This window comes from Gymnoscopelus microlampas (assembly GCF_963454915.1).
Source record: "Gymnoscopelus microlampas genome assembly, chromosome: 8".
NCBI classification, from domain to species: domain Eukaryota; kingdom Metazoa; phylum Chordata; class Actinopteri; order Myctophiformes; family Myctophidae; genus Gymnoscopelus; species Gymnoscopelus microlampas.
This window is the reverse complement of record NC_139945.1, coordinates 12,487,387-12,512,716: the sequence shown is the minus strand read 5'-3', so window position 1 is coordinate 12,512,716 and position 25,330 is coordinate 12,487,387. Positions and strand designations below refer to the sequence as shown.

The following is a 25,330-nucleotide window of genomic DNA, read 5'->3' as shown; positions in this document are numbered from 1 at the left end:
ATTGAAGACCCATGAACTAAAGTGTCCAGCTGACTGAGTGAACACAAATACACCATTAGCATCAACAACATTGACTGTGCCATGGCTAGACATTTTAAACAGCACCATGACAATGACGCCTCTTCTAATGGACAAAGGTATTGACCATGTATCTGTGTCAGACAGAAGAGGTGATCTCCTGAAACATCTGAACGATAAATCATCTGAGTGTATTTTTTATATTTAGAGCTACTGTGCCACCCTCCCATGGGACCAATGAAAATTTTGATTTATTTGACTCTTTTTGTAATATGATTTTAGCCATTCGTTCCTAAAAGGTCCTGGTGAGCACCAAGACCTTGAAATGGACCCTAAAGTTAACAGTCAGGAAGCCTGTGCAAAGAGGCCAGGACTGGGTGGTTTAGGAGTTCTCCTTAACTCCTTCTTACGCTATCGGACCAGACCGAGCTAGGGTTTTGATTTATTGATGTACTTTATTTAGTAAGACATGAGAACAGTAACATGACAGTACATGGAAGTACAAATTCGCAATACAAGGTCTACTAAACTGGATAGCTCATTAAGCACTTAGCTTGTTTAAGATGAGATCCCCATGTACACAAATCATGATGACATATAAGAGACAGACAGATATACACACTACTATACAGAATGTCATACAATCAGTTTTCAGGTTACTGGTATGAAGGGTGAAAAATATGTACAAAAGAAGAAAGAGAGAGGGGGGAGGGGGTAGGTTAGGTTAGGACATGGGGTAGGTTAGGACTTGGACAGGGGCTATTTTTGAATTGCAGCCTCCTGAAGGTGTATCTTTAGGGCATTTTTGAAAGTGAGTAGGGTTTTACACTCCTTTACTCCTTTTGGTAGGGCATTCCACATTTTAGATGAATAGCATGAGAACGAGTTCATTCCCTTTGTTGTGCCAAATCTGGGTTGAACATGGTTTGTGGAGCTGCCTCTGGGTTTAGTTAGGAGTAGTGGTAGGAGCTGGAGCTGGAAAAGGGATTGTCACATCATGTAACCATGGGAACAACCATGGATGGAGGTGTAAAAGAACTGGAGACGGCGTTAAAAAACGAACGAGTGCCAATATAGCAGATCTACAAGCTCACCACGAGTCGCGTCCGCTCCGCCTTGTGAGCTTATAGATCTGCTAATGTAGGCTCTTCCGCAAGTGCGTAGCGTCTGCGTCACCACGTCCGCACGGCGTGCGAGCTGGTTGGTCGTTTAAATCAGGGTGCCGACCAATCACAGCGCGCCATGTCATATTGGGGGGGCATTAACGGTTTCAGGAAGAGAAAAAATGGCAGCGAGAAACGGAAAGAGTGGACTTCTGGAGAAAGTAAGAATAAAACCTTATTGTTTCTGATTTAATAACGGCGTTATGACTATTCGGTTTTAATATTTTAACAGTTTTTCCGGCTGTGGGCGTGAGTTATTTGACGTGTAACGTCAGAAGAACGACTCAAATTGACTCTCGGTAGCTTTAAGCTAAAAGCTAAGCTGACGTTAGCCCTTTCATTGAGTTGCAACGTATAGGAACCAGTGTTGCCAAATTTTGCGAGAGAAATAAGCAACCAGGTCGATGGAAATAAGCCCAAAATAAGCGACCAGTAGGCTACATGAGCCCAGAGCCCGTCCCTTGCTAATTAAAAATAGCCTTACTAACTAATTTGGGGGTCCTTCACATGAAAATGTTTGAGAACCACTGGTTTAAACAACATTAGGACCAAGCCCAAATAAGCAACTACACTTTAGAAAGAAGCCCAAAAATCGCAACCACCAATATTTACAAGCAACTTCACTGAAAAACAAGCCTAAATTCGCTTATAATAAGCGGCCTTGGCAACACTGATAGGAAATACGATGGATACAGGTATTACGGTTAAAATATGTTTTTTAATCATTTTATATTAAGAAAATATGTTTATTTATTTTGATAGATAAAGTCGCTAAGCAATTGTTTGCACTAATTATTCTATTGTCTTTGTGCAAAGTTTTGCGCACTAACCCATGAAACATATGGTAACCCATTATGAAATTAGCATACCAGTAGATCCCAAAGGGACCAAAAAACAATACTGTATGGTTATTAATCTAGTATCTGATAACTTGCATTTTATTTGTTTATACTTTTAACTCGCTGGTTTTCTGTCACACGTTGAGGAATATGCAGTTATGCACACGTATGTTTAGTTAAGATTTCAGGTGATTTAATGCTTTTATCCACTCATTGTAGAACAATAAACCAAATTCTATTTCAAACTGGTGGGCTTGATGATGATGATGTCTGGTTGAATTAGATGGAGTTAATTGTTTCAGCTTTAAAGTGGAGGAATTAGTGGAGAGTTTTGCATAACCTGCTTCCTATGTCAAACAGGAAGTGTTTTAAAAAAAAATCTAATTTCCGTTTATAACATTATTGATTTGTTTTTTTCTAGCAAGCATTTCTTTTTTTCCCTATCTTGAAAAGGTGTTCTTAATAAGTGCTATTTCTATCGGAGACAAGAAGAGTAGGCACCTCAATGTAAAATTGGAAAATTTGACCAAAAGGTAAAAAAATATATATATTTGAGGAATGGTCTAAGTAATGTAAAGTATGATGTGAACATGCACGGTACATCATTATCAGACTTAATTGTATCCTTCAACTTCTTTGTTTATGCCCCAAAATGATTGGATACGGGTTTGTATCAATTGTATAAATATTAGACCTTAACTGTCGTATGTTTAAGCATGTTCTAATCATGTATAAAACACTTTTCCTTGTGCCCACTCTTCCTGTTACCTTATTATCATGGTTGATGGTCATCGTGGACATGTTTTTATGTTTCCAGTGGAGAATAGACGAGAAGCCAGTGAAGATTGATAAATGGGACGGAGCCGCTGTTAAGAACTCACTCGACGATGCCGCTAAGAAGGTTCTGTTCTGTTACTGAATATTTGAATACAGGGGTCTTCAACGCTTCTCAGGTCTAGGAGTCGGACCCCTTAGCTGAGAGAGAGATGAAGCAGGGACCCCACTACATATTGTATAAACTTGTGTTGCAAATAAAACAATTTCATAGATAGCGCCACAGACTTGTTGTTTGACAGCACTGTTTGATTCACGTTAATATGTATTTTTCAGACATTTAACCGCTTTAATTCTCAATACTTCAACTTAGTCTGCTCCTTTTCCCCTCTACACCAAACCTCTTTGCCGAAAATAGCCGAACTACAAGTTCAGTGAGCTTGTAGATCTGCCATTTTTGGCTAAAGTTCTCCTCAGAATAGGCCAGGGATGCTAGGGCTCAAGTGGTTAATGTAGTAACTCTGAGGACCCCCTAGGGATCCTGGAACCCCTGTTGAAGACCCCTGCTTTACTATATTATTATTCTACTCTGTTACTGAACACTTTAATATAGTTGATCTTTTCAGGGTTCTTTGTTGTTGTAATGACTGTTTTATGTTAATTGTTCCTTCCTTACATTATTCTTTTCTTTCTACTTGTATGACTTCTCTCTTCTCCTGCAGGTCTTGTTGGAGAAGTATTGCTATTTGGAGAACTTCAATCTAGTAGACGGTCGTCTGTTGATCTGCACGGTGTCGTGTGTGTTCGCCGTGGTGGCTCTGGTCTGGGACTTCCTGCATCCCTTCCCAGAGTCCAAACCTGTGCTGGCATGCTGCGTCATCTCATATCCTTACACATAAAACGCACACACACACATTGTTTGTATTGGCCAGTGCGCTCAGTGCTATATATCCGAACGCACCCATAAACACAACATTTTTGTCATCTCATCGTTGCTGTCGGGCAGAAGTTGCCCTACAGCAACAGCTGTTCTACAAGCTCACAACCCGTTGCATCACGACGTGTTGTGAGCTTGTAGATCGGCTATTTTTGCAACTTTTTTTTAACTTACATTTATGGGGGGGACGTTTAAAAAAGTTGGAATACGGAGATATGAGGTTTCCGCCTAACAGCGACAATATCCCCACACATAAACACACTCACACATGATGACTATTGTGCTCTGCACTGACCCCACTGTTGTTGATATTCCTTAACCATTCAGTGCACATATTTCATAATGATGGGCATCCTGACTCTGTACACATCATACAAAGAGAAGAGCATCTTCCTGGTGGCGGTGCAGAAAGACCCTGCAGGCATGGACCCTGACCATGTGTGGCAGCTCTCCTCCAGTCTCAAAAGGTGACATTTACATCATGCATACATGCAATGTAAATACAGTGTAGATGTTGGCTAATAGGCAGGGGTGCACATAACTTTTTTGGTCTAGTACTCAGAAAAAAAAAGGACGCTCTGCTTCCAAATCCGATTTTCGCTGTTTTTTTTCCTCTCACACCGTTTGGTGAAGCCCCCAAGGTTGGTGTCCTGTGCTGCGCTGCTTTTATCCGCCAGATTTGGGACGTTCACGGCATATTTTGCACCATCACGGTGCGTTCATCATCGGTGACGAGTGCCTCTAACAGCCGCTGCTGGCTGCGTGCACGCAGCGAGGCAATGCGAGGCGATGCGAGACACTCACACAATCACGTGCAGCGTGCGTCCTCTCCCCCTCCGCCTAATGGCTGTGTATGGGGCCGACGCATGCTTTAGCGTGATTGTGAGAGTGAAAAAAAAGAAGCTTGGAAATTCCTGTCCCAGCTGTTGGTACGCAAAAGCGCCTTGCGTCGTCTGATGTGGTGCGCATTTTTTATTTTGAGTGCGCATGCGCACCTGCGCACCAGTTATGTGCACCCCTGCTAATAGGGGCGGCAGTGGCTCTGGAAGTAGAGAGGCTTGAATCTGTCGGTAGCCGTGTTGACAACCCGTGCACATTGGCTACAAGATCAGGAAGCAGGCCGCGCTTTACCCAATCAAATATAGTAGCCGGGATTTACGTGTGTGCCGTTCGTTCCCCACTGGAAACAAACCGAAACTCATTTAACAATTTAGCGTCCTCAAAGCCGACAAAACCACGGAAATTTAGTAACATTTTAAATTGCTCTTTCATCATAGAAACAAGTGGGCTTATAAGCAAAACGTTCCATGTTCTTTAGGAGAAATGGTGTTAGTGTTCCGTGGAGAAATATTGTTAGTGGGAATGAAAACATAGTCGCACCACCGGAACTGAAAGGCTGAAGGCAGACCAAAACCCCGGTTTCCCTGAGCATTGGGTCGTCCGTTCAGCTCTGCCCAGAGCCAAATTAATAAGTAAAAAGCAGCAGAGGGCGCTGTTTTTCCTTTTTATTTGGCGATGGGTTCCCAGATTGCCATTTCAGTGTAAAATATATTAAGTGTAAATACAGTAGATGTAACATATACAGTATGTACGTTTCTCCGACCCCTCAAAGCGCTTTTCAATGTACTTCACAGTCATTCACCCATTCACACACAGATGCAGGAGATAACTATGCTACCAACCTGCTCATCAGGAGCAGTTAGGGCTTCAGTCAGGGCGGATTCAGACTGGGTCCGGTTGATTCGAACCGTTCCCGAGTACGATTGGCCTCTCCCAGCTGGCCAGCATTCACATTGGCCAAGATTCTTCCGTACCCGAGTACACTTCATTGAACAGTAATTGTACTTATGTGCCTCATGGGGGCGATGTGGACTATGGAGCTTTGGGAGATAGAGAATGTCATTCACAGAAGAAGAGTCACTTGTCTAGTTTAGAGTGAATAATAAAGTTTGACTGTGTTCCTACCGTTGTCTTGAGTTATAATATTAACAGAACAACAATACACAACTAAAGCAGTGTGTAACGTCGTCTGTAATTATCATATCTCTGCTGTCCGGCAGGAACCAGCTAACTCAAATGTTTATTTTTCAGGAAATGAAAAAAAAAAAAAAAAAGGAGTTAGGAGGTTTTGTTCATCATTGATAAGAACAGCTGAATGGACCTCCAAGCTCAAATGAGGTTGGAGGTCAAAAGGGGGTGGAGCCTGGAGTCAGCAAAACCAGCTAACTCCACCCCCCTTTGCTGGAGTTAGCTGGTTTAGCAGAAAGTTTGAGGATCCAATAGAGTTAGCTGGTTTTGTCAGAAGCACTTTTTAATACTTTTAATTTTTTTACCAACACACAGACGTAAAGGGTGTTCAATAGCACTGATTTATGGGCAAAAATACAAAAGTGGAAAAATGGAGTTAGCTGGTTCCTGCCGGACAGCAGCGATATGACAGTGACGTCACTGACGCATCCGTGGTATTTTAACAGTGACCTAACAGCCTAATCCTTGGTATCTTAACGGCAGCGCTCCCTACACATGTGTTTTTTGTTTGTTTTTTCACGGCTCGCACTATTCAAACACTAGCGGGATTATTATTTCTTGTCAACATTCAAGTAGAACTATGAGAAGGTACAACCCAGGTAAAATAATGTGTCATTATAAAAATGTATAAATGATATAGGATTAGCAGTCCACTTCCTTCTGTTGGTACGGATGGCTTCACATTGCAGCGTTCCGTACCCGAATACGCATGAATCGGGCCCGAGACTACCTCCCCAGGCGGTCTCAGGTACGGTACGGTGATCCGTTCCGGGGAACTGTACGCAACCTTCACACTATCACAACATCTGCCAAGTGGTCCGGGGTGCGCACCCGGGACCATAGTCTTAATGCACCCTCAGTGTCTTGCTCAAGGACACTTAGACACGCAGCCAGGAAGAGCCGGGGGTCAAACCTGGAAACTTTTGGATTCCAAGACGGCCGCTCTTCCTCCTGAGCCACTACCAGCCCTGTGTGTTGTAGATTTGACTTCATTGTAACATCATTGTTGTGTGTGTGTGTGTGTGTGTGTGTGTGTGTGTGTGTGTGTGTGTGTGTGTGTGTGTGTGTGTTTACCGTAGGTTTGACGACCAGTACACACTCCGGGTGTGTTTCACGGACGGTAAAACCAACTCGTACCGGGAGGACGACTTCACCAAGTCCGTAGCCTGGTTCTTCGACGACAGCGGCACGCTGGTGATGGACCAGTTTGAGAAGTGCATCTCCAAACTCCACGACACGCTGGCCACAGAGAAGAAGACCAAATAAAATAAATGACAATCCTAATGTTTTCATCAGGTTTTTGATAGTATATGTTTCCATGCCAACAAGAACAGATGGTCCTGAACAGGGCTGGACATGGAGTTTAATCACTTGAACCGCTGTTTCTCAACGTTAGGTCGGGCGTCCACCAGGGGTCCAGAATGGACGCTTAGTGGTCTGTAACTCTTGAGAGTTCACAAATGGGATTTGTACATGTGTTCAATCTGAGAGCACACATGGATTAAAGTTCTCAGTTGCTACGACTGATTTCAGTCATTTGGATTCTATAGAATCTATGAAAACATGTTGCGCAGTGAAAATAGCTGATCTACAAGCTCTCAATGCGTCGCAGAGAGATTGTAGATTGGCTATTTTCGGTTATTTTAAGATTAGAGCATTGGTCAACCTAGCGACACGTTCAGAAGCATCTTCCATAAAACCAACAAAAAATGTCTCAGATATTTCATAAAAACAACTGGTAAAGCTTCAATCTGTGATTAATTCACCTGATTAGCAGTATGTAGAACGGCAGGAACAATATTACTAAAACATTGTGATTTGACTTAATGTGCTAATTGTTTAGGAAACAGCACTCTAGTGCGGGGGGGCTTTCATGCTGTTTCACAAATCGCACATTAGAACTTGTCCTGACGAAAGAATTTCCGTGGTGAGATTTTATTTTGATTTAATCCATGAGTATGTTGTACACTCTCAGAGTTACAGACCCATAAGGGGGGTTCCATTTGGACCACCTGGTGGACCCAACGTTGAGTAACCGTAACCATATTCCGCGTCCCTATTCTGGGGGGGGGGGGGGGGGGGCAATCAGCAAGTCGCCATGCGTTGTGAGCTTGTAGATCGGCTATTTTTTGGGGCGAAGAAATTTGGTGTAGAGGAGGGAATAAAGGAGCGCACCTTGTATAGAGCCCTGGAGGACCCCCGGTCAATCCCATGTTTAGACCCCATATCCATCCTTTGTTCATTTCAGCTGGTCTTATATTTAGATGATGTAAAAACAAAAAATACCCGTCTGTTGGGGACCTTACAAAACTACTTTTCATCTGTTATTAGAAAGGTCACCGACGCGTTCATCTCTAGGGTTTAGTTTTCATATGAATCATTGTTGCCATAAATGTTACAAAATTATACAACTGTGTACTTTCTGTATAAAAGTATGTTTTAAGTGGAACGGGAGACAGTGTTTGTCTCAGTGTTAAAGAGGGTTTGTTTGTAATGACGCATAAATTCTGCACTCGGAACTCCTCTTGTGTCTATACTTATTAACCCACTCCCACTTTATTATAATGCAATTTCATAATTTGCTCACGTTTTCTACTTTTTCAGAAGACTCGGATTGAGTTGAAATCATTCAAGTGAGAGAGCTGTTTTTTTTTTTTTTTAATAAAATATCGTTACTTAAAAGATTAATTCAAATCACGATTTTTTTTCAAGGTTAACGTGAAGAGTCTTAAGGAGTTTAAAACCCTGAATGTGAAGTGAATCGACCAAACAGTTGTTACTATAGGCTCATTTTTTTTCTTTTTCACAATTCTCTTTGCTAAACAGAAATGGAATCGGGTATGCCACCTGTGGTAATTAGCCGACTACAGTTATGCACAGAGACTCCACCCTCTATGTAAATGCCTTTCTACTAAAAATGGGATGAATGTCAGTATTACACAGATAGCCTTATTCTGCATAAATAAAACATGTTTCATATTTCAGTAGCACATTGTTCCCTTTGGTTCTGAAAGTTGAGGTTGTGTTGTGTATTTTTACAACTTATGACGAGAGAGAGGGGCAGACTAGTAATGATTAGTTGCGTTGCTGGATAATGGTTAGTTTGACTTAATAGTTATCAGGAGTAAACTGGGCTTTGTGATCTTATACCATCTGACTCTCAATACTTAAAATTGCACTGCTTGTACTGGTCAGCTCCCAGTGGCCAACAGTAGAAGACTGGTTGTACTGGTCAGCTCCCAGTGACCAATGGTAGAAGTCAGACTGTGGTTTTACTGGTCAGCTCCCAGTCACCAACAGTAGACTGTCTGGTTGTACTGGTCAAGCTCCAAGTCACGTGACCAACCGTAGAAGTTTGCGGTTGTACTGGTGCAGTGACTACTGCTCTACCAGAGTGTGACTACCAGTAGAAGCCTGACTGCATCAGTAGAAGAATTGGGTTAGTTTGTTATACTTGGAACCAGACATGAAAAGTCCATCTGGTGTTCAAACTGTTTTATAAACCAATAAGTGTCACTCTGTACCCAAAGCTGTGATAGACTGTGACATTACTGGTGGTGGGACCTTAGGCTAGTGGACCTTGGACCTTAGGCTAGTAATATGATATCTAATATTTATATTAGGCTACATGCTATTGTTATGGTCTAAACTTGTGGCTCTAAAGTCTAAATAAATAATTCTATTTGTGTATAGTGTGTTTACTGTTGAGTTTGACGTTACTGGGAGCATATTGTAAACAGACCAGTCGTCTATAGTTAAAGTTTGATTTATCGCCTGCGTGTTAGCTTGTAGTTATTTTTGGCTACACCACAGAGGTTTAAAAGAGGTTTTACACGTTCTGTAGCTGAAGAGATGGTTTAGGGTTAGTAGTTAGTTAGTTAGTTAGTACTAGTTAGTATGATGGAAACAAAACAGACACACACATAGTGTTGGTTAGGGGCGCCTTCTATTGGCCAACAATAGTAAGATTATTCAGGGTCATCTTGTTAACTTGGCCAATTATCAATTAAGCACATTTAGGTCATAAATAATAACTAACTAATTACTAAACCATCACGTTTGACTACATTAAACACCAATGTGTAGAATATAGCCCATTGACGTAATCACAAAGTAACGTTAAAGTCATTTAACTACAAATATTTGAACATGTTTTACAAAAAATATATATGTCTGTTTGTCACGTGGACACCCTTATACGAACCAATTCTTGTTCACATTACATCAAAAATAATTATAGATAAATAAAATAATGTGATTCCATTGGAGACAGTTAATGAGTGGATCTACATGAACGCACGCACCCTGGCGGCCGCGCGCATCACCGCACGCACGCACAGCTCGAGCCAGCTAGCTAGGGAAGGAAGAACAGAGCGGAGCGAGGAGGCTGCTGTGTGTGCGCGTGCTTTTATTATTATTTAATTCTATAAGGGAATATTAGCATCATTGTTGTTATTATCATCATCATCGTCATTATTATTATAATTCCTCCTAACAGAAACCTTCCAAAGTGACTAAGAAGGAGAGGTTGCGGTCAGGGATGTCTGCCCTGATGGCAGCCTGTTCCCTCAACAACGCCCAGGTCACTAACTCCATCATCATGGTGAGTCTATCTGGAGCATTTAGACATCCTGAAAGGGTTTGAAAAATGTTTTATAGCCTATAGGCTAATTTAGAAATGTTTTTTTTCTCCCACAAATCTGGGTCCCTGGCTGACTCCCTCGCACAAAACATTTTCTGACGGGGGTCCGTGGCCAAAAACGTCATTTTGGGGGTCCTTAATTGGCACGAGAAAGTTTGAACTACTGGTTTAGAAGGCATTTGTAGACCTCTAGTCTAATGGGTTAACTCTGACAATGGTGCAAATTCAACCAAAAATGGACCCAGGCAAGTCCCAAGGAGGACCTTACCATGTGTTTATTTATACTCTACTAGAATGATATTCTGCATTCAGAAAAGAATTAGCTTGGCTTTGGCCCGAATGTGTTTTGTTCTCCTGGAACTTTAGTATTCTAGCTATTCTGTTTTGAGTCAGACTGAAAGTTATGTCAGTTTATGTTTATGTCTTAAAAACGTTTAATTGTCTGCTTTTTCCAGAATTAAATTAATTGATTGATTGATTGATTGATTGATTGATTGATTGATTGATTGATTGATTGATTGATTGAATACTTAATTAGTCAGAAATGTAAACAGCACGTGGTACAGTAAGACATTAAAGCTAAAACGATAACACAAAAAAAAGTCCTGGGGACTTGTTTCCATTGTGGTCCTATGTATTCAATTAATCAACAGAGCATACTAAAATTAACACAATAATGCATGTCATACATGTCAAATGTCTCTAAATAGGCTATCCCATGCAGTCATATTAAAATGAATGTGCTTGTGGTTTAGAAGGACAGACAGACAGACAGACAGAAATGCAGACAGGTGTCTGGGTGACTTCATAGGCCTAGTGTAGTACATGCATTTATTTTATTTTAAATGTTGGTGAAAAACAGGCTACATTGTGGTTAGTTGTGTCTTCATTCTGACATGTGTGTGTGTTGTTTTTCTTTTCTGGGGTCAGAAGTTGAAGCTGTCTGTTTTTCATTCTGGCCATAAGCTGTTGACCGACAGTTACCTCCCCACCGTCCCGGTATAGAAACGGATTAAGGAGCTGCTTCTTACCGCCCGACCGGCCAGTCCCAGTCTGCACTGCCACACAGAGCCACTGCACGCTTTGTAATGTCAACACGCTCCACATGGATTCCACACCATGACACCAACTGCTCATATAGCCCAGTGGTTCCCAAACGCTTTAACGTCACAGACCCCCAAAATGATATCTATTTGACTGCGGACCCCCATCTCAAAATGTGTTGTTCCAGGGACCCCCCAGAAGCAAAGATTTGAGTTACAAATGTTGGCTTTAAAAATATATATATTCAAAGGTTTGCACAAATCTTCACGATTTTTCAAAAATAGCAGATCTACAAGCTCATAGTGTTCATACTCGGCACTCAGTGCCACGCTATGAGCTTGTATATCTGCTATTTTTGAATAGCCAAAGTATAAAAGGTTAAAGTGGTTAAAATTATTGCGATGCTATAATATTAACACATTTTGCTTGAGAACCTTGAGAACCAACGATATAGCCTGTACAGTATACAGCAGTGGTTCTCAAACTTGTTCATGTCAAGTTGAAGTTGATATAGTTGATATTTGGCCGGGGACCCCCCCATCTGATAAGGTTTTGTGCCAGGGACTCCCAGAAGAGAAGATTTGTGTTGTTAAAAATGTTTCACAAATATTCAAAAAACTATTTGCAACATATTTTCAAAATAGCAGATCTACAAGTGCTATGAGCCCCCCCACCCACCTCTTGGGCTAGTGTCAGGCCTATTGATATAGGCCAATGGCTATCTGTAGCTTGTTTGAGCAAGGCACTGGGGCAAATGCAGATCTTTGTGGATACTATTGAAATGATTAGTCTTCTTCCGTTTCTAAGTGTGAATAATGATGTTCTGGTTTCTAAATGGAGAGCTTGTTGTAGGCTACCAAATGAACTTGAACTTGGACTCGGAGTTGAATTCTCAGATTTAATGTAAGGTTTCCACTAGAACTCCACTGAAAGGATTCTACTGAATCCTACTGACAGGGTTGGTTCTGGTTGTAATGTTTAGTTTTGAGTTGCTGTAGCCACTGAAACCATCTTAGTCATTATAAACCTATATGTTCTTATCTATTAAGGTAGAGTAAGTCATATTCTTTGGTTAAAATATATATTTATAAAAGGTTAAAGCATTATATTCTGATAGTAATCAGTGTTTGTTAAGTAACAGGGGTCTCCCTGTCTCCAGCTCTTTAATGAACATAAAATACATTAAGGTAGGTGACAAAATGTCAGCCAATCAGGAGAGATTTTTTTTTTTATAGTGTTCCACTTCCAATTTCACTCATTCAATCTGTATCCTGTCTGAGTTCTCTATCCTGATTGGGACAAATGAAAATGTTGCATGCATTTTCTCTTCAATAAAGAGCTGGAGAGACATGGAGACTCCTGATAGGGCACGCTCCCACCGCACTTTTATTTTACCTCTGGGGCGGAATCTGTTCTTGTTTGTTCTTTGCATAAGCCCCATCGTTGTTGTTTTCCAGAAAGGGAGGACAAGAAAGGGGGGAGGGAGAAAAAAGTCAGACATGAAATAAATAAGCATGTCAAAGAAAACATCAAACGATCAAGTATATAAACTATATATCTTATAGTCAGGCTATAGGTTTTTCACTGAGCTGATTTAACTACGCGGAATACATTTCCTCCTGATAACATGAGTATATCGTCTCTGTCGGGTGGTAAACTCATAATATTATGTTCAAAACTGTTACTTTTCAGGATTCAAATTAAAAAATAGCAAAAGTAGCAGATCTACAAGCTCGAAACGCCTGCGGATCTGCTACTTTTGATGCTTTTGTGTGATGCTGTATAGAGTGGTCAAGTAGGGCATTAGTTTCGGGAAAAAAACACAAAAAGTTAGAATATGGAGATAATGCCCAACAACAACGATATGAAGTGTCAAATCAGATGAATGCAGTGGTGGAAAAATTACTAAAATGTTTTACTTAACCCTTTAAGGCCGGGAAGGGTGTGTAAATTTAAGATTTCTTTGGCTAACATTTTCTTTCGGCACTCGGTGCCGCGCTATGAGCTTGTAGATCTGCTATTTTTGAATAGCCCAAAGAAATCTTAAAATGGCACACAGATGCGTTCCCGGTCTTAATGGGTTAAGTAAAAGTATTAATACTGCAATGTAGAAATACTCTGTTACATTTAAGTAAAGTAAAGACACCTCATATTTGTACTTGAGTGCAGTACTTGAGTAAATGTTAGTTACTTTATACCACTGGATGAATGTGTGTTGGGAGAGATGTGTGAGAGCAGCTTGTGTTCTACTGGTGTTTAGTTACAGCAGTAAGTGGAAGGTGTTTAAATCACTTTCTTTCACACGTCTAATGTTTCACAAAAGCTTTCTGCTGCACTGCTTGAACCTAGAACTTAGAAATTATACATTAACCACTTAAATCCCAGCATCCGTATTGTGGGGAAAGCTTTCACAGAAAATAGCCGATCGACAAGCTCACAACGCTGCAACTCGTTGTGAGCTTGTCGTTCGGCTATTTTCAGCTAAAGCTTTCCCCACAATACAGAAAACAGAAAAGATACCAATGTAAGTGGTTACGTATCTAAAATTGCGAAAATAGTCGATCTACGTGAACATGTAGTCGGCTATTTTCTTTTTATTTATTTATTTTGTAAATATTTATTTTAATATTACCTCCCCATTCAGAGGTGGTTCTGGTTATAGTGGTAACCCGAACAAAGCTAAACAGAGATGGATCCAGACACATCTACAAATCTACAAATGTCTCTCTCTCTCTCTCTCTCTCTCTCTCTCTCTCTCTCTCTCTCTCTCTCTCTCTCTGTCTGTCTGTCTGTCTGTCTGTCTGTCTGTCTCTCTCTCTCTCTCTCTCTCTCTCTCTCTCTCTCTCTCTCTCTCTCTCTCTCTCTCTCTCTCTCTCTCTGTCTCTCTCTCTCTCTCTCTCTCTCTCTCTCTCTCTCTCTCTCTCTCTCTCTCTCTCTCTCTCCCACCCATCCAGAACACCAACGGCCCACCAGACCTGATGCTGGACCCCAGGTCGGTGTGTGTGAGCGTGGATGAGGAGGTGATGTCATCGCGTGCAGGAGGTGGTGGTGGTGATGGGGCGGGGCAGCAGACCACCCCGCTCCTCCTGCAACACTGCCCCCCCGCCCGCCCGCCCCTCAAGAAGGTGGACAACAACCTGACGGAGGCGCAGCGCTTCTCCTCGTTGCCACGCCGACCGTCGGTGAACATGGAGTTCCGCGACGTGTCGTTCTCCATCCCAGAGGGACCGTGGTGGAGGAAGAGAGGTCTATGTTCTCTATTAAATCTACTTACATTCATAAAGAATATGAAACATCTTTCCCCCTCAGCAGTGGTGGAAAAAGTACTCAAATTCTTTACTTAAGTAAAAGTACCAATACTGCAATATGAAAATACTCTGTTACAAGTAAAAGTCCCAGAATTCAAAATGTACTTGAGTAAAAGTACAAAAGTATTGGCATCAAAATGTACTTAAAGTACCAAAAGTAAAAGTAGAAAATATTTGAAAATTGCAGATCTACAAGCTATTTTCAAATAGCCTAGGTATAAAGGTATAAAATAGGGTTAAAGTGGTTAATGTATGTTTCATTATATCATCATTTATATATGAAAAGTAACTAGTAACTAAAGTTTTCAAATAATTGTAGTGGAGTAAAAGTACAATATTTGCCTCTGAGATGTAGTGGAGTAGAAGTAAAAGTATTGGAAATTGGAAATACTCAAGTAAAGTACAAATACCTCAGAATTGCACTTAAGTACAGTACTTAAGTAAATGTACTTAGTTACTTTCCACCACTGCCCCTCAGCCACTTGCAGTGCAACATAAAACAAGAAACCATCTAAAAACATCATGAAAAGACCAAAACTAAAACACAACATAAACTAAATAAAAAACAATATGTATGACGTGCAATTCATCTAAAAGTCACCAGCACATTTCAAAAGTCATTCTCAATCTGTTTCATGTCAAGGACCCTCCAAGTTAATATACATTTGGCCACAGACGCCCATCTGAAAAGATTGTGTGCGCCTCGATGAAAGATTTATGTTGTTACACTAAAAATATACCAACATTTTGAGAATTATTTCAAGTTGAATTGAAAATAGCAGATCTACAAGCTCAGAACGCGTCGCAATGCGACTTGTTGTGAGCTTGTTGATAGATAGCTGATCTATAAAATAGGGTTATAGTGGTTGAACTGATTCTGATGCTACCGAAGAGTTGTGGAACAAAGTCTCTTTGAAGATCAAAGCTGCCCCCACCCTAGCGACTTTTAAAAACATGCTGTTTCACTGTAGAGGACTCACTTGTTCTGTGTGTGTGCGTGCGTGCGTGCGTGCGTGTGTGCGTATTTAGTTTCTACTCCCTCTTGTTGTGACTGACTGACAGTGTGACTGAGTTCTTGTTGTCCTAGTCTAGTCTTCTTTGTCTTGAACTATGTTTTTCTCTTTTTCTCTTTCTCCGGACTGCGCTCTGGGCCAGTGTAATAACTGGGTGGGTGGGGGGGAGGGGGGGCGCACTACAAATACCAAACCTATGAACTTATATTAACCAATTTAGCTGGGGACCCCCTGGGACGGTTCAAATAGCCGATGAATATAGGTTTAACTCGTTCATGTGGCCTATTAGGGACCAGTCGAAATTTACAGAAGGGGGTCCCTGGAGGAAAATAGGGGAGGGTCATGCCTTTCTAATTTTGGTCCAAGGGAGGGTCAGGTAATTTTACTTTGAATCCAATGGAGGGTCATGCGATTTTGAATTAATAAAATAGTCAGTTTTTTATATACCTTTTTAGTACAGCAGAACAGTGGTCAATGACCCCTCTCTATTTCAAAGGATACAAAGGATTCAAATCAAGTAACACCTTGGTCTATTTAGAATCAATGACGGTCGTTAACAAGCCATCAACGCACAGCGAGTGTGAACAACCCAGTCAAATCTAATCAGCGTCTTAACGATGGTGGTTGAACAATTTGAGCAAAACTTCAACAGGCGTTGTAGTCCTTCAGCCAGGACCCCAAATATGGGGTCATCAGTATCATCTGAGGGGAATAATTCTCATAGTGTTTTTTGGGTAGTGATAGGGAAAATGTGATAGCCTTGCATCGGTGGTAGCTTTCTGTGTGTTATCACTTGTGCAAAAACACAGTTTTCAAAATCCGAATGAAGAATTCTACTTCAAACTGATTATTTTATTATTGACACTCTCTCTTTGAAAAATGGTTGGGATAAAGCTCTATAGGCTACTATTTAGAATGGAGGAATGTTAGTGACTCACTCAGGGTCCCAAATTAACACCCACCAGTACTGCAGTATTTGCAGTCAAGACACTGCTACAGGAACCCAAATGTGGGTAAATCTAATCTTTGGTGAGTAAATTATGGAGACCATCCACCACTCTGGACGTTATGTATTTCCTTATATACTACTGTACTGATCTGCTGTGCTGCTTGTTGTTGTAGCACGTCTGGGGTAACTAGATTAGGCAGGGGACCATAGCTATAAAATGACTTGAAGTTGGTGGCCACAAGACTGTGAGAAAAATAGTTCATAGTTAACCCAACCGTTTAGCCGTAAAGCGTTAAGAAGTGTAAGTGAGAATCCGTCAGCACCACAGCCTTAAAGGACAACTTGACCGATTTTCAACCTATCTTCATATAATTGGTCCTCACTAATACTCATGATAAAATGGTAAAAAAAAATCTACTTGGTCTGTGTCTCATAGGAGGACTGTGGACAGTCCAGAAACCCGTCTACCAGTGACATCATCGTTAGGCATGATTTTTTTTTCCAACAAGATTTCACATTTCTCATTTAGATTTTTATTAACACGAGAACAATGGCTTCTTTTATTGCATTGCAACTTTCCAGGAATAGAAAGCCTGCAGTTTCTATTAGCTTGGATTCCCCATTGATGATGTCACTGGTAGACGGGACTCTGAACTGTCCACAGCCCTCGTATGAGACACGGACCGAGTAGAAACAAATTGTACTGTTTTATCATGAGTATTAGTGAGGACCAATTATATGAAGATAGGTTGAAAATCGGTGAAGTCGTCCTTTAAACATGTGCAGTTGTTAGTAGTATTTGTGTATAAAGTACGTGAAAACCATACTTGAGTAAAGGTACAGATATCTTACTTGAAAGATATTGTACTCCAGTAAAACTCAAAAGTCACCCATAAGAAAATCACTTGGATTACAGTGTTCAAGCAGCTCACATTATGTACTTTCACCATTATGCCAAAGAATGAAGCAAGCCCTAATAAGTTCTCATAATGGAATATGACCATTGTTGTGTCCTTGTGTCCTATATAGCAGTGGTTCCCAAACTGGGGGTCGGGACCCCAAGGGGGGTCCTCAAATGATTTTGGAGGGTCCCCAGGTGATTAGCTTAATGTGTAACATTGTTTTCTCATTCAACAGTAAACAAACCAACATACAGTATACGTGTATAAAGGGTATCTGCACATTTATAAAGTTACAATTTAATTACTTTTAAGACCTTTTTAACACCAAATTGGCCAAATTGTCAAATATTACATAAGAGGCAAACATCGTGAAAATAGCTGATCTACAAGCTCACAACGCCTCGCAGTGCAAGGCGTTGTGAGCTTGTAGTTAGGCTTTTTTCACAATATTTATCTGTATAATCAAACTAAATGTAATGCCTCACATTAGTCAAACTAAATGTAATGAGTCAAACTAAATGTAATGAGTCAAAATAAATGTAATGCCTCAGCTCCTACAATTCTAAGTGCTTGTCAGGGTGGGAGGTCCCCACTTCAAATATGATTATTTTTGGTGGGTCACAGCCTGAAAAGTTTGGGAACCCTTAGCACAGACAACAAACGGTTAACCACAAACATTGTGGCCCCTGACTTCAAGTCATTTTACAAGTGTGGCCCCCTGCCTAATCTAGTTGAATACCCCTACTCTATATGGCATGGAGCACATGCATCTTCAGCAGGCACTGGGTTAGATATCAACTATACTGCACATGGCACACACGGAAGAAGTACTTCATGTGCGTCATGAGAGAAAAGGTGACAAGTTAATGTCAATGTGTCTCCCTGCACATTCAAACTGGTGGATGTGAAGTGTAGGACGAATGAAGTTGTCTACCCACTGTCAGCCAGTAGGATGGAGATGCACAGTGTCCAGGTAGGCCACTGCTGTATCTCTTCAAATGTCTTTGGCCCATTTGATAGAAACCACTTCAAGAGTGCTGCTGATACACTCAGGACTTACCACTGAACTTGCCTGTCAGCCCCCCATATGCTGCAACCATTATGCAATCCAGTGCTGAACCTTGCATCCGTTAATGCAGCTGAAGAATGACTGTATAACATGCATCCCACCAGGATGCACAATTACATTATAGAGCTGTTATGGCTGATTCCAGCATACCTGCAAGGTGTCAAAAAATGTCTCCATGTCAATCGTGAGGTGAACCAATTGAAAAACCTTTTGTATTTATTTTTTGGGGGGTTAAGTAGTATGTTTTCATATATTGACCCATGCAATTTTCGCCTAGTGTTATAAAATAAAATGCATGATAGCACCCGTAAAGCTACCATTGGTGAAAGCTATCACATATTTTCTAACTCTAGACCTTGACAAAAATCACTATGAGCATTATTCCAGACAAAAATATTCCATGATTTTTCAAAGGTACAGTAAAATACCTCTTTTTCTCTGGTAGTGGGTTGACATTATTACAGTATCACTCTGGCAGTCAAAGAGTTATATTGTTTTCTTGCATTCAGATGTGTCAATACATCATTGTTTTCTTCAGACACACTGACTACTTTGTATAATCATGAGTGTCAGAAAATATGAAGAGAGCGAACAGTGCACCAACGCTTGTCAATATTCTAAGGAAAAACACATGACCCAAACAGACTAAATGTGAGTGCAAGACTGGCTGCTAAAAACAGAGACCACAACATTGAAGGAGGTCAGTGAGGAGTTTTTTAAATAAAATAATCATTAAAAAAAGATTACAATACAGTATGACATCATGACAATACCTATCGTCACATTTTAATATCACGATAGGGTATGTCGTGGGACAATATATCGTGACACTCCTGGGGAGGGTTAATCTTTTTTTTTTAATCACTTTGGGTCATTGATTTTTTTTTTGTCAAATGGAGGGTCATGGCATTTCAGATCAGGGCACATACATTTTCTCCAGGGGTACACTTCTTTAAAAATCGACCTGTCCCTTAGTCGCTTCTTTTGTGCTTGTTTTCATTGACCTGGTTCCTTATTTTTCTTGCAAAATCTATAAACTATAGATCGCAACTATAAAACTCTGCCTCAACTGAGTGTGTTCGTGGGACTTGTTTGTGTTGGACTTTAAGTACTTAATGAGTAGTTGTGATAAAACTCGATACTGTCAGATTATTAGGTCTAAACAGACACCATTGTCATCCAGCCAATAATCAATCCTCACGTTTCAACCTGTAATTTAATCCTGTTTAGTTTTTGGTATTTGAAGATGAATTTTTCAAGTTTTCAAGTCAGATCAAGTCACTTGATGGTAAGAAAGAATAACGATCTCAATGTTTCTCCGTCCTCCACAGTACACAGTTCACAGTACACAGTGTAGTACAGATACACAGTCTGTGTAACGTTGGAAATAGTATAAACTAATTTTGTGTCACAGTTAGTATGAAAGAAAACATGCCCAAAACACTTAAATACACTTAAATTAAATAAGTAACAGCCAACACTCAATAAATGTCCTTTCACAGATTCACAGATTTATTTGCAGTGATGGAAGAAGTACTCACATGTTTTACTTAAGTAAAAGTATCAATACTGCAATATAGAAATACAGTAGAGAAATAAAGTACCAAAAGTAAAAGTACTCAAGTTAAAAATGTATGAAAAATCTTTTGAAAATAGCAGATCTACAAGCTCACAATGCGTTGCATCGCGACGCATTGTAACTAGTAACTAAAGTTTTCATCCAATTTTAATGGAGTAAAAGTACAATATTTCCCTCTGCGATGTAGTGGGGTAGAAGTAAAAGTATTCATAATTGTAAATACTGAAGAAAGTAAAAATACCTCAAAATGTTACTTAAGTACAGTACTTGAGTACATGTACTTAGTTACTTTACACCACTGTTTATTTGCAACGGACACGTTTCAACCTAATCTGCTGTTGTGGAAGACCGGTGAGGTTGAAACACGTCCGTTTACTCTATCTGGGTGAGGCTAATACATCTATGTGAAAGGACATTTATTGAGTGCTGGCTGTTCCCTTGTTGTCACATTTAGTATTAAAACAATGTCATGACATAAGGCATATATGCGTTGGCCCGGAGGCATAAATAACCCAGGCAACACAGAGATGGACATAAGCATGAAAAAGCAGCATTCAACCGGTATGCACTCCCCCGACATAGAGGTGATTGGAACTGTAACGGGAGGGATTCAAAACATCTACCGCTCAGCCAAGAGGGAATCAGTGTTGCCAGATTTTGCAAGAGAAATGAGCAACCAGGTGGTCTATGAAAACAAGCCCAAAAGAAGCGACTAAATTTAATACATGAGCACTTTAAACCTTCATGCATCAGCTATTTGAAAATAGCCAATCTACAAGCTCATGGGCTTCAGGCAGGACTACTTGTCAACCAGCCTGTGTCCTACTGACACCAGAGTGTCAGAGAGTTTATAAAAGCACAAAAAACAACTTGACAAGCTGTGTCTCAGGATGTTAGGATGTTTCCTTCCTGTAGTCTGAAACGTGTAGTACTCCTTTCATCACAGTAGTTGTGATGTCACTGTGATGTCACTTTCCCTTTTTGGTATGAAAACATTACTTTGGCTCTGAAAAAAAAGGCTCTGACCATTTAACCACTTTCAACCTGGCATACCTATTTTGGACATGACATAAAATCATCATCATCATCTTTGAAATTATATTTTTTTCAAAAATAGCATTATTATTACTCTCCGCAGGAGAGTTTTGTTTTCACTTTCTAAATATGACACACCGATTGGTCAAGCCTCACGTGACACGTGACAATACGGTGAAATACTGTATAAATACATGGCATCAGCCATTTCGTGATGGTTCCTGTCTTACCTCACTTTGACAGTGGCAAAGTGAGGTAAGACAGGAACCATCACGAAATGGCTGCATGGCTGATACATAATTGGCAGATAGGACAGATAGGACACTTATATAGACAGGAGGGATATGACACTTACACAGACGGATAGGACACTTACAGTACACAGACAGGACGGATAGGACACTTATACAGACAGGACGGATAGGACACTTACACAGACAGGACGGATAGGACACTTACACAGACAGGACGGATATGACACTTACACAGACAGGACGGATAGGACACTTACATAGACAGGACGGATAGGACACTTATACAGACAGGAGGGATAGGACACTTACACAGACAGGACGGATAGGACACTTATATAGACAGGACGGATAGGACACTTACACAGACAGGACGGATAGGACACTTACACAGACAGGACGGATAGGACACTTACACAGACAGGACGGATAGGACACTTACATAGACAGGACGGATAGGACACTTACATAGACAGGACGGATAGGACATAATAATTAGAACATAAGAAGTAGAACATTCACAGAAGTAGAACATTCCCAACACAAGTCTGCCGGCGGAGAGTTGTGCTCCGAGGAGCACTTTTTCTAGTTATTACTATTATTATTATTACCCTTATTGTCTCCGCCAGGAGACATTGTTTTCACTTTCCGTCCCCCCCCCCTCGGCCAAGCTAACATTGGTCAAGCCTCACGTGACACGTGACAATACGGTGAAATAGTGTGATCTGATTGGCTAGTGACGTATAGCGGCCTATAAATACATGTGTCACTTTGAAAGAGTCTTAGCCTCTTTCAAAGTGAGGTAAGACAGGAATAATCACGAAATGGCTGAGAAATGGCGGATACTGTAACAATTGGATAGGACACTTACACAGACAGGACAGATAGGACACTTACACAGACAGGACGGATAGGACACTTACATAGACAGGACGGATAGGACACTTATACAGACAGGACGGATAGGACACTTATACAGACAGGACGGATAGGACACTTATACAGACAGGACGGATAGGACAGTTATGCAGACGGATAGGACACTTGTGTCATGTTACTATGACACAGTAACATGTTCTATTTTTTGTAAGAATTAGAACATAAGAATTAGAACATTCCCAACATTCCCAACACAAGACTGCTGGCGGAGACTTGTGCTCCGAGGAGCACTTTTTACGGGGCCAGAGCTCTGCTCTGGACACGTATTGTTATTCGCATTATTCTGTCACTTCTTCTTCTTCTTCTTCTTCTTCTTCTTCTTCTGCCACTTTTCGCAGTTCTGGCTGAACCGTGCAGTCGGTTTTTACGAAACTCGGCCATATGGTAGATGGTCATGAAAAACGATCAAAAAATAATTCTCACAATCTTTCGTCCAAAGGTGGCGCTATAGCACTCAATTGAAAATGCCAACTTTGACCAGGTACAACTCATGCCCTGTTTGACCTACAGCCATGAAACTTGGATACACATATGCGTCTCCTCATGCTGAACAACTTTCACACTCTGACTTTTGACATCTGACCTTTAGATCTCCCACCATTTTGAATTATATGAAAAACAGTCATTGGCTCCTAACTTCTGCATTTTTTCACTTATGGAAAATCCGTTGGAAATTTTTGTAGAAAGTGGTCCAAAGTTCAAGTGTGAAACGTTTCGTGCAGATTGCTCAAAAATCCCAGGAGGAGATAGATTTTAACTATTACAGTTTTATGAAAATTATTCATCTGTGCCTAAAACATACATGCAGACTCACATTTCTTTGAAACTTTGCAGAAATGTAGAGGGTCATTCCAAATATCACTGAAACCAATCTTACTCTAATTGGCCAAAAGGGGGCGCTATAGCAATTTTTTGAAAAGGCAGACTTTAAACAGGCTTAAGTCATGCCTCGTTTGGCCGAAAGTCGTGAAACTTGCTTACACATGTGCCTTGACTCATGAGGAACACACATATCGATTTGACCATTAAGCTCCGCCCTTAGATTTTCCGCAATTTTGAGCAGTTTGAAAAATACTTGTTTTTGCCAGTTCTGGCTTAACCGTGCATACGCTTTTTACGAAACGCGGCCATATGGTAGATGCTCATGAAAAACTACCAAGAAATAATTCTCACACTCATTCGTCAAAGGGTGGCGCTATAGCACTCAATTGAAAGTGCCAACTTTGAACAGGTACAACTCATGCCCTGTTTGACCTACAACCATGAAACTTCGATACACACATGCGTCTCTTCATGCCCGACAACTTTCGTGGTCTGACTTTTGACCTCTGACCTTTAGATCGCCCACCATTTTGAATTATATGAAAAACAGTCATTGGCTCCTAACTTCTGCATTTTTTCACTTATGGAAAATCCGTTGGAAATTTTTGTAGGCAGTGGTCCAAAGTTCATGTGTAAAATGTTTCGTGCAGATTGCTCAAAACTCCCAGGAGGAGATAGATTTTAACTATTACAGTTTTATGAAAATTATTCATCTGTGCCTAAAACATTCATGCAGACTCACATTTCTTTGAAACTTGGCAGAAATGTACAGGGTCATTCCAAATATCACTGAAACCAATCTCACTCCAATTGGCCAAAAGGGGGCACTATAGCAATTTTTTGAAAAGGCAGACTTTAAACAGGCATAAGTCATGCCTCGTTTGGCCGAAAGTCGTGAAACTTGCTTACACATGTGCCTTGACTCATGAGGAACACACGTATCGATTTGACCATTAAGCTCCGCCCTTAGATTGTCCGCAATTTTGAGCAGTTTGAAAAACACTTAAACCCAGGATTTTTCAGCTATTTGTGTGAAACTGTATCATCTGTCTGATCTCCTTTTTCACAGTTACTTGTCTGTTGGGCCAATGGCGTCTCCCTTAAATGAATGCCTCACAATCTCAAGGTCGCCAGTTCAAGCCTCACTTGATGCAGACTTAATTTAAGTTGAATTGCAAACAACATGACTGTATCAATGAATACATGTGCAAATGGTAAAAATAACCTGAAATGCTTATTTGAGAGTACGTTTTTTCAACGTATGACATACTTCATTCTGAAAATAGCTGATCTACAATCTCACAACTTTTCATGGTTTGTGAGCTTGTAGATCGGCTACTTTCACTAGTTTTGGTTCTGAGGAGATGTACAATTTCTTCATTGGTAAATGGTTTGTGAACGAGTGATCTTAGTGTTAGTGAAACAGGGGCTTGGTTCATGAAAGAAGGCAAGAGTTTATGATCTTCAACAGACAATATCAGCCTGGACAAAGCTATAGCACTATAGGTAGTGTTGCAGCCTATTAGTCTGAAGGTTGAGAGTACGAATCCTGTTAATGGCAGTAGGTTGAGATGTCCAATCAAACCATTATGTTTCCATCTCTCTCTCTCATCAATCTATTGTTTCCATGTCACTCTCTCTCTCTTCAATCTATTCCGTTTCCATGTCTCTCTCTCTCTCTATTCACTGGCCCCGTATTATCGCTGCTTGCAGCTATATTACGAATTGTTTTTCGCTCCCTCTCAATTCAAGGCTAATCTTAGTTCTGGCTTAACCGTGCTGTCGCTTTTTACGAAACCCGGCCATATGGTAGATGGTCATGAAAAACGATCAAGAAATAATTCTCACAATCTTTCGTCAAAAGGTGGCGCTATAGCACTCAATTGAAAATGCCAACTTTGAACAGGTACAACTCATGCCCTGTTTGACCTACAGCCATGAAACTTCAATACACACATGCGTCTCCTCATGATGAACAACTTTCACACTCTGACTTTTGACCTCTGACCTTTAGATCT

General features: G+C 40.7%; 2 protein-coding genes across 2 annotated transcripts in view; both read left to right on the top strand.

Annotated features, from left to right (window-relative positions):
* Positions 1 to 1,277: 1,277 nt before the first annotated feature.
* On the top strand, positions 1,278 to 8,738 carry spcs2 (signal peptidase complex subunit 2). Its single transcript, XM_084065377.1, has 5 exons — positions 1,278 to 1,342; positions 2,838 to 2,921; positions 3,517 to 3,681; positions 4,068 to 4,198; positions 6,839 to 8,738. Exons 1-5 carry the CDS (start codon positions 1,304 to 1,306, stop codon positions 7,023 to 7,025), a joined length of 606 nt encoding a protein of 201 aa, XP_083921503.1. The 5' UTR covers positions 1,278 to 1,303; the 3' UTR covers positions 7,026 to 8,738.
* Positions 8,739 to 10,299: 1,561 nt separating this feature from the next.
* Positions 10,300 to 25,330, top strand: part of abcg1 (ATP-binding cassette, sub-family G (WHITE), member 1) — a gene marked incomplete at both ends in the record, with an annotated part of 35,780 nt that continues 20,749 nt past the window's right edge. Inside the window, 2 exons of the mRNA XM_084063699.1 lie at positions 10,300 to 10,362; positions 14,400 to 14,691. Of these exons, the coding sequence (XP_083919825.1) occupies positions 10,300 to 10,362; positions 14,400 to 14,691 (355 nt within the window). The remainder of the gene's footprint in view (positions 10,363 to 14,399; positions 14,692 to 25,330) is intronic.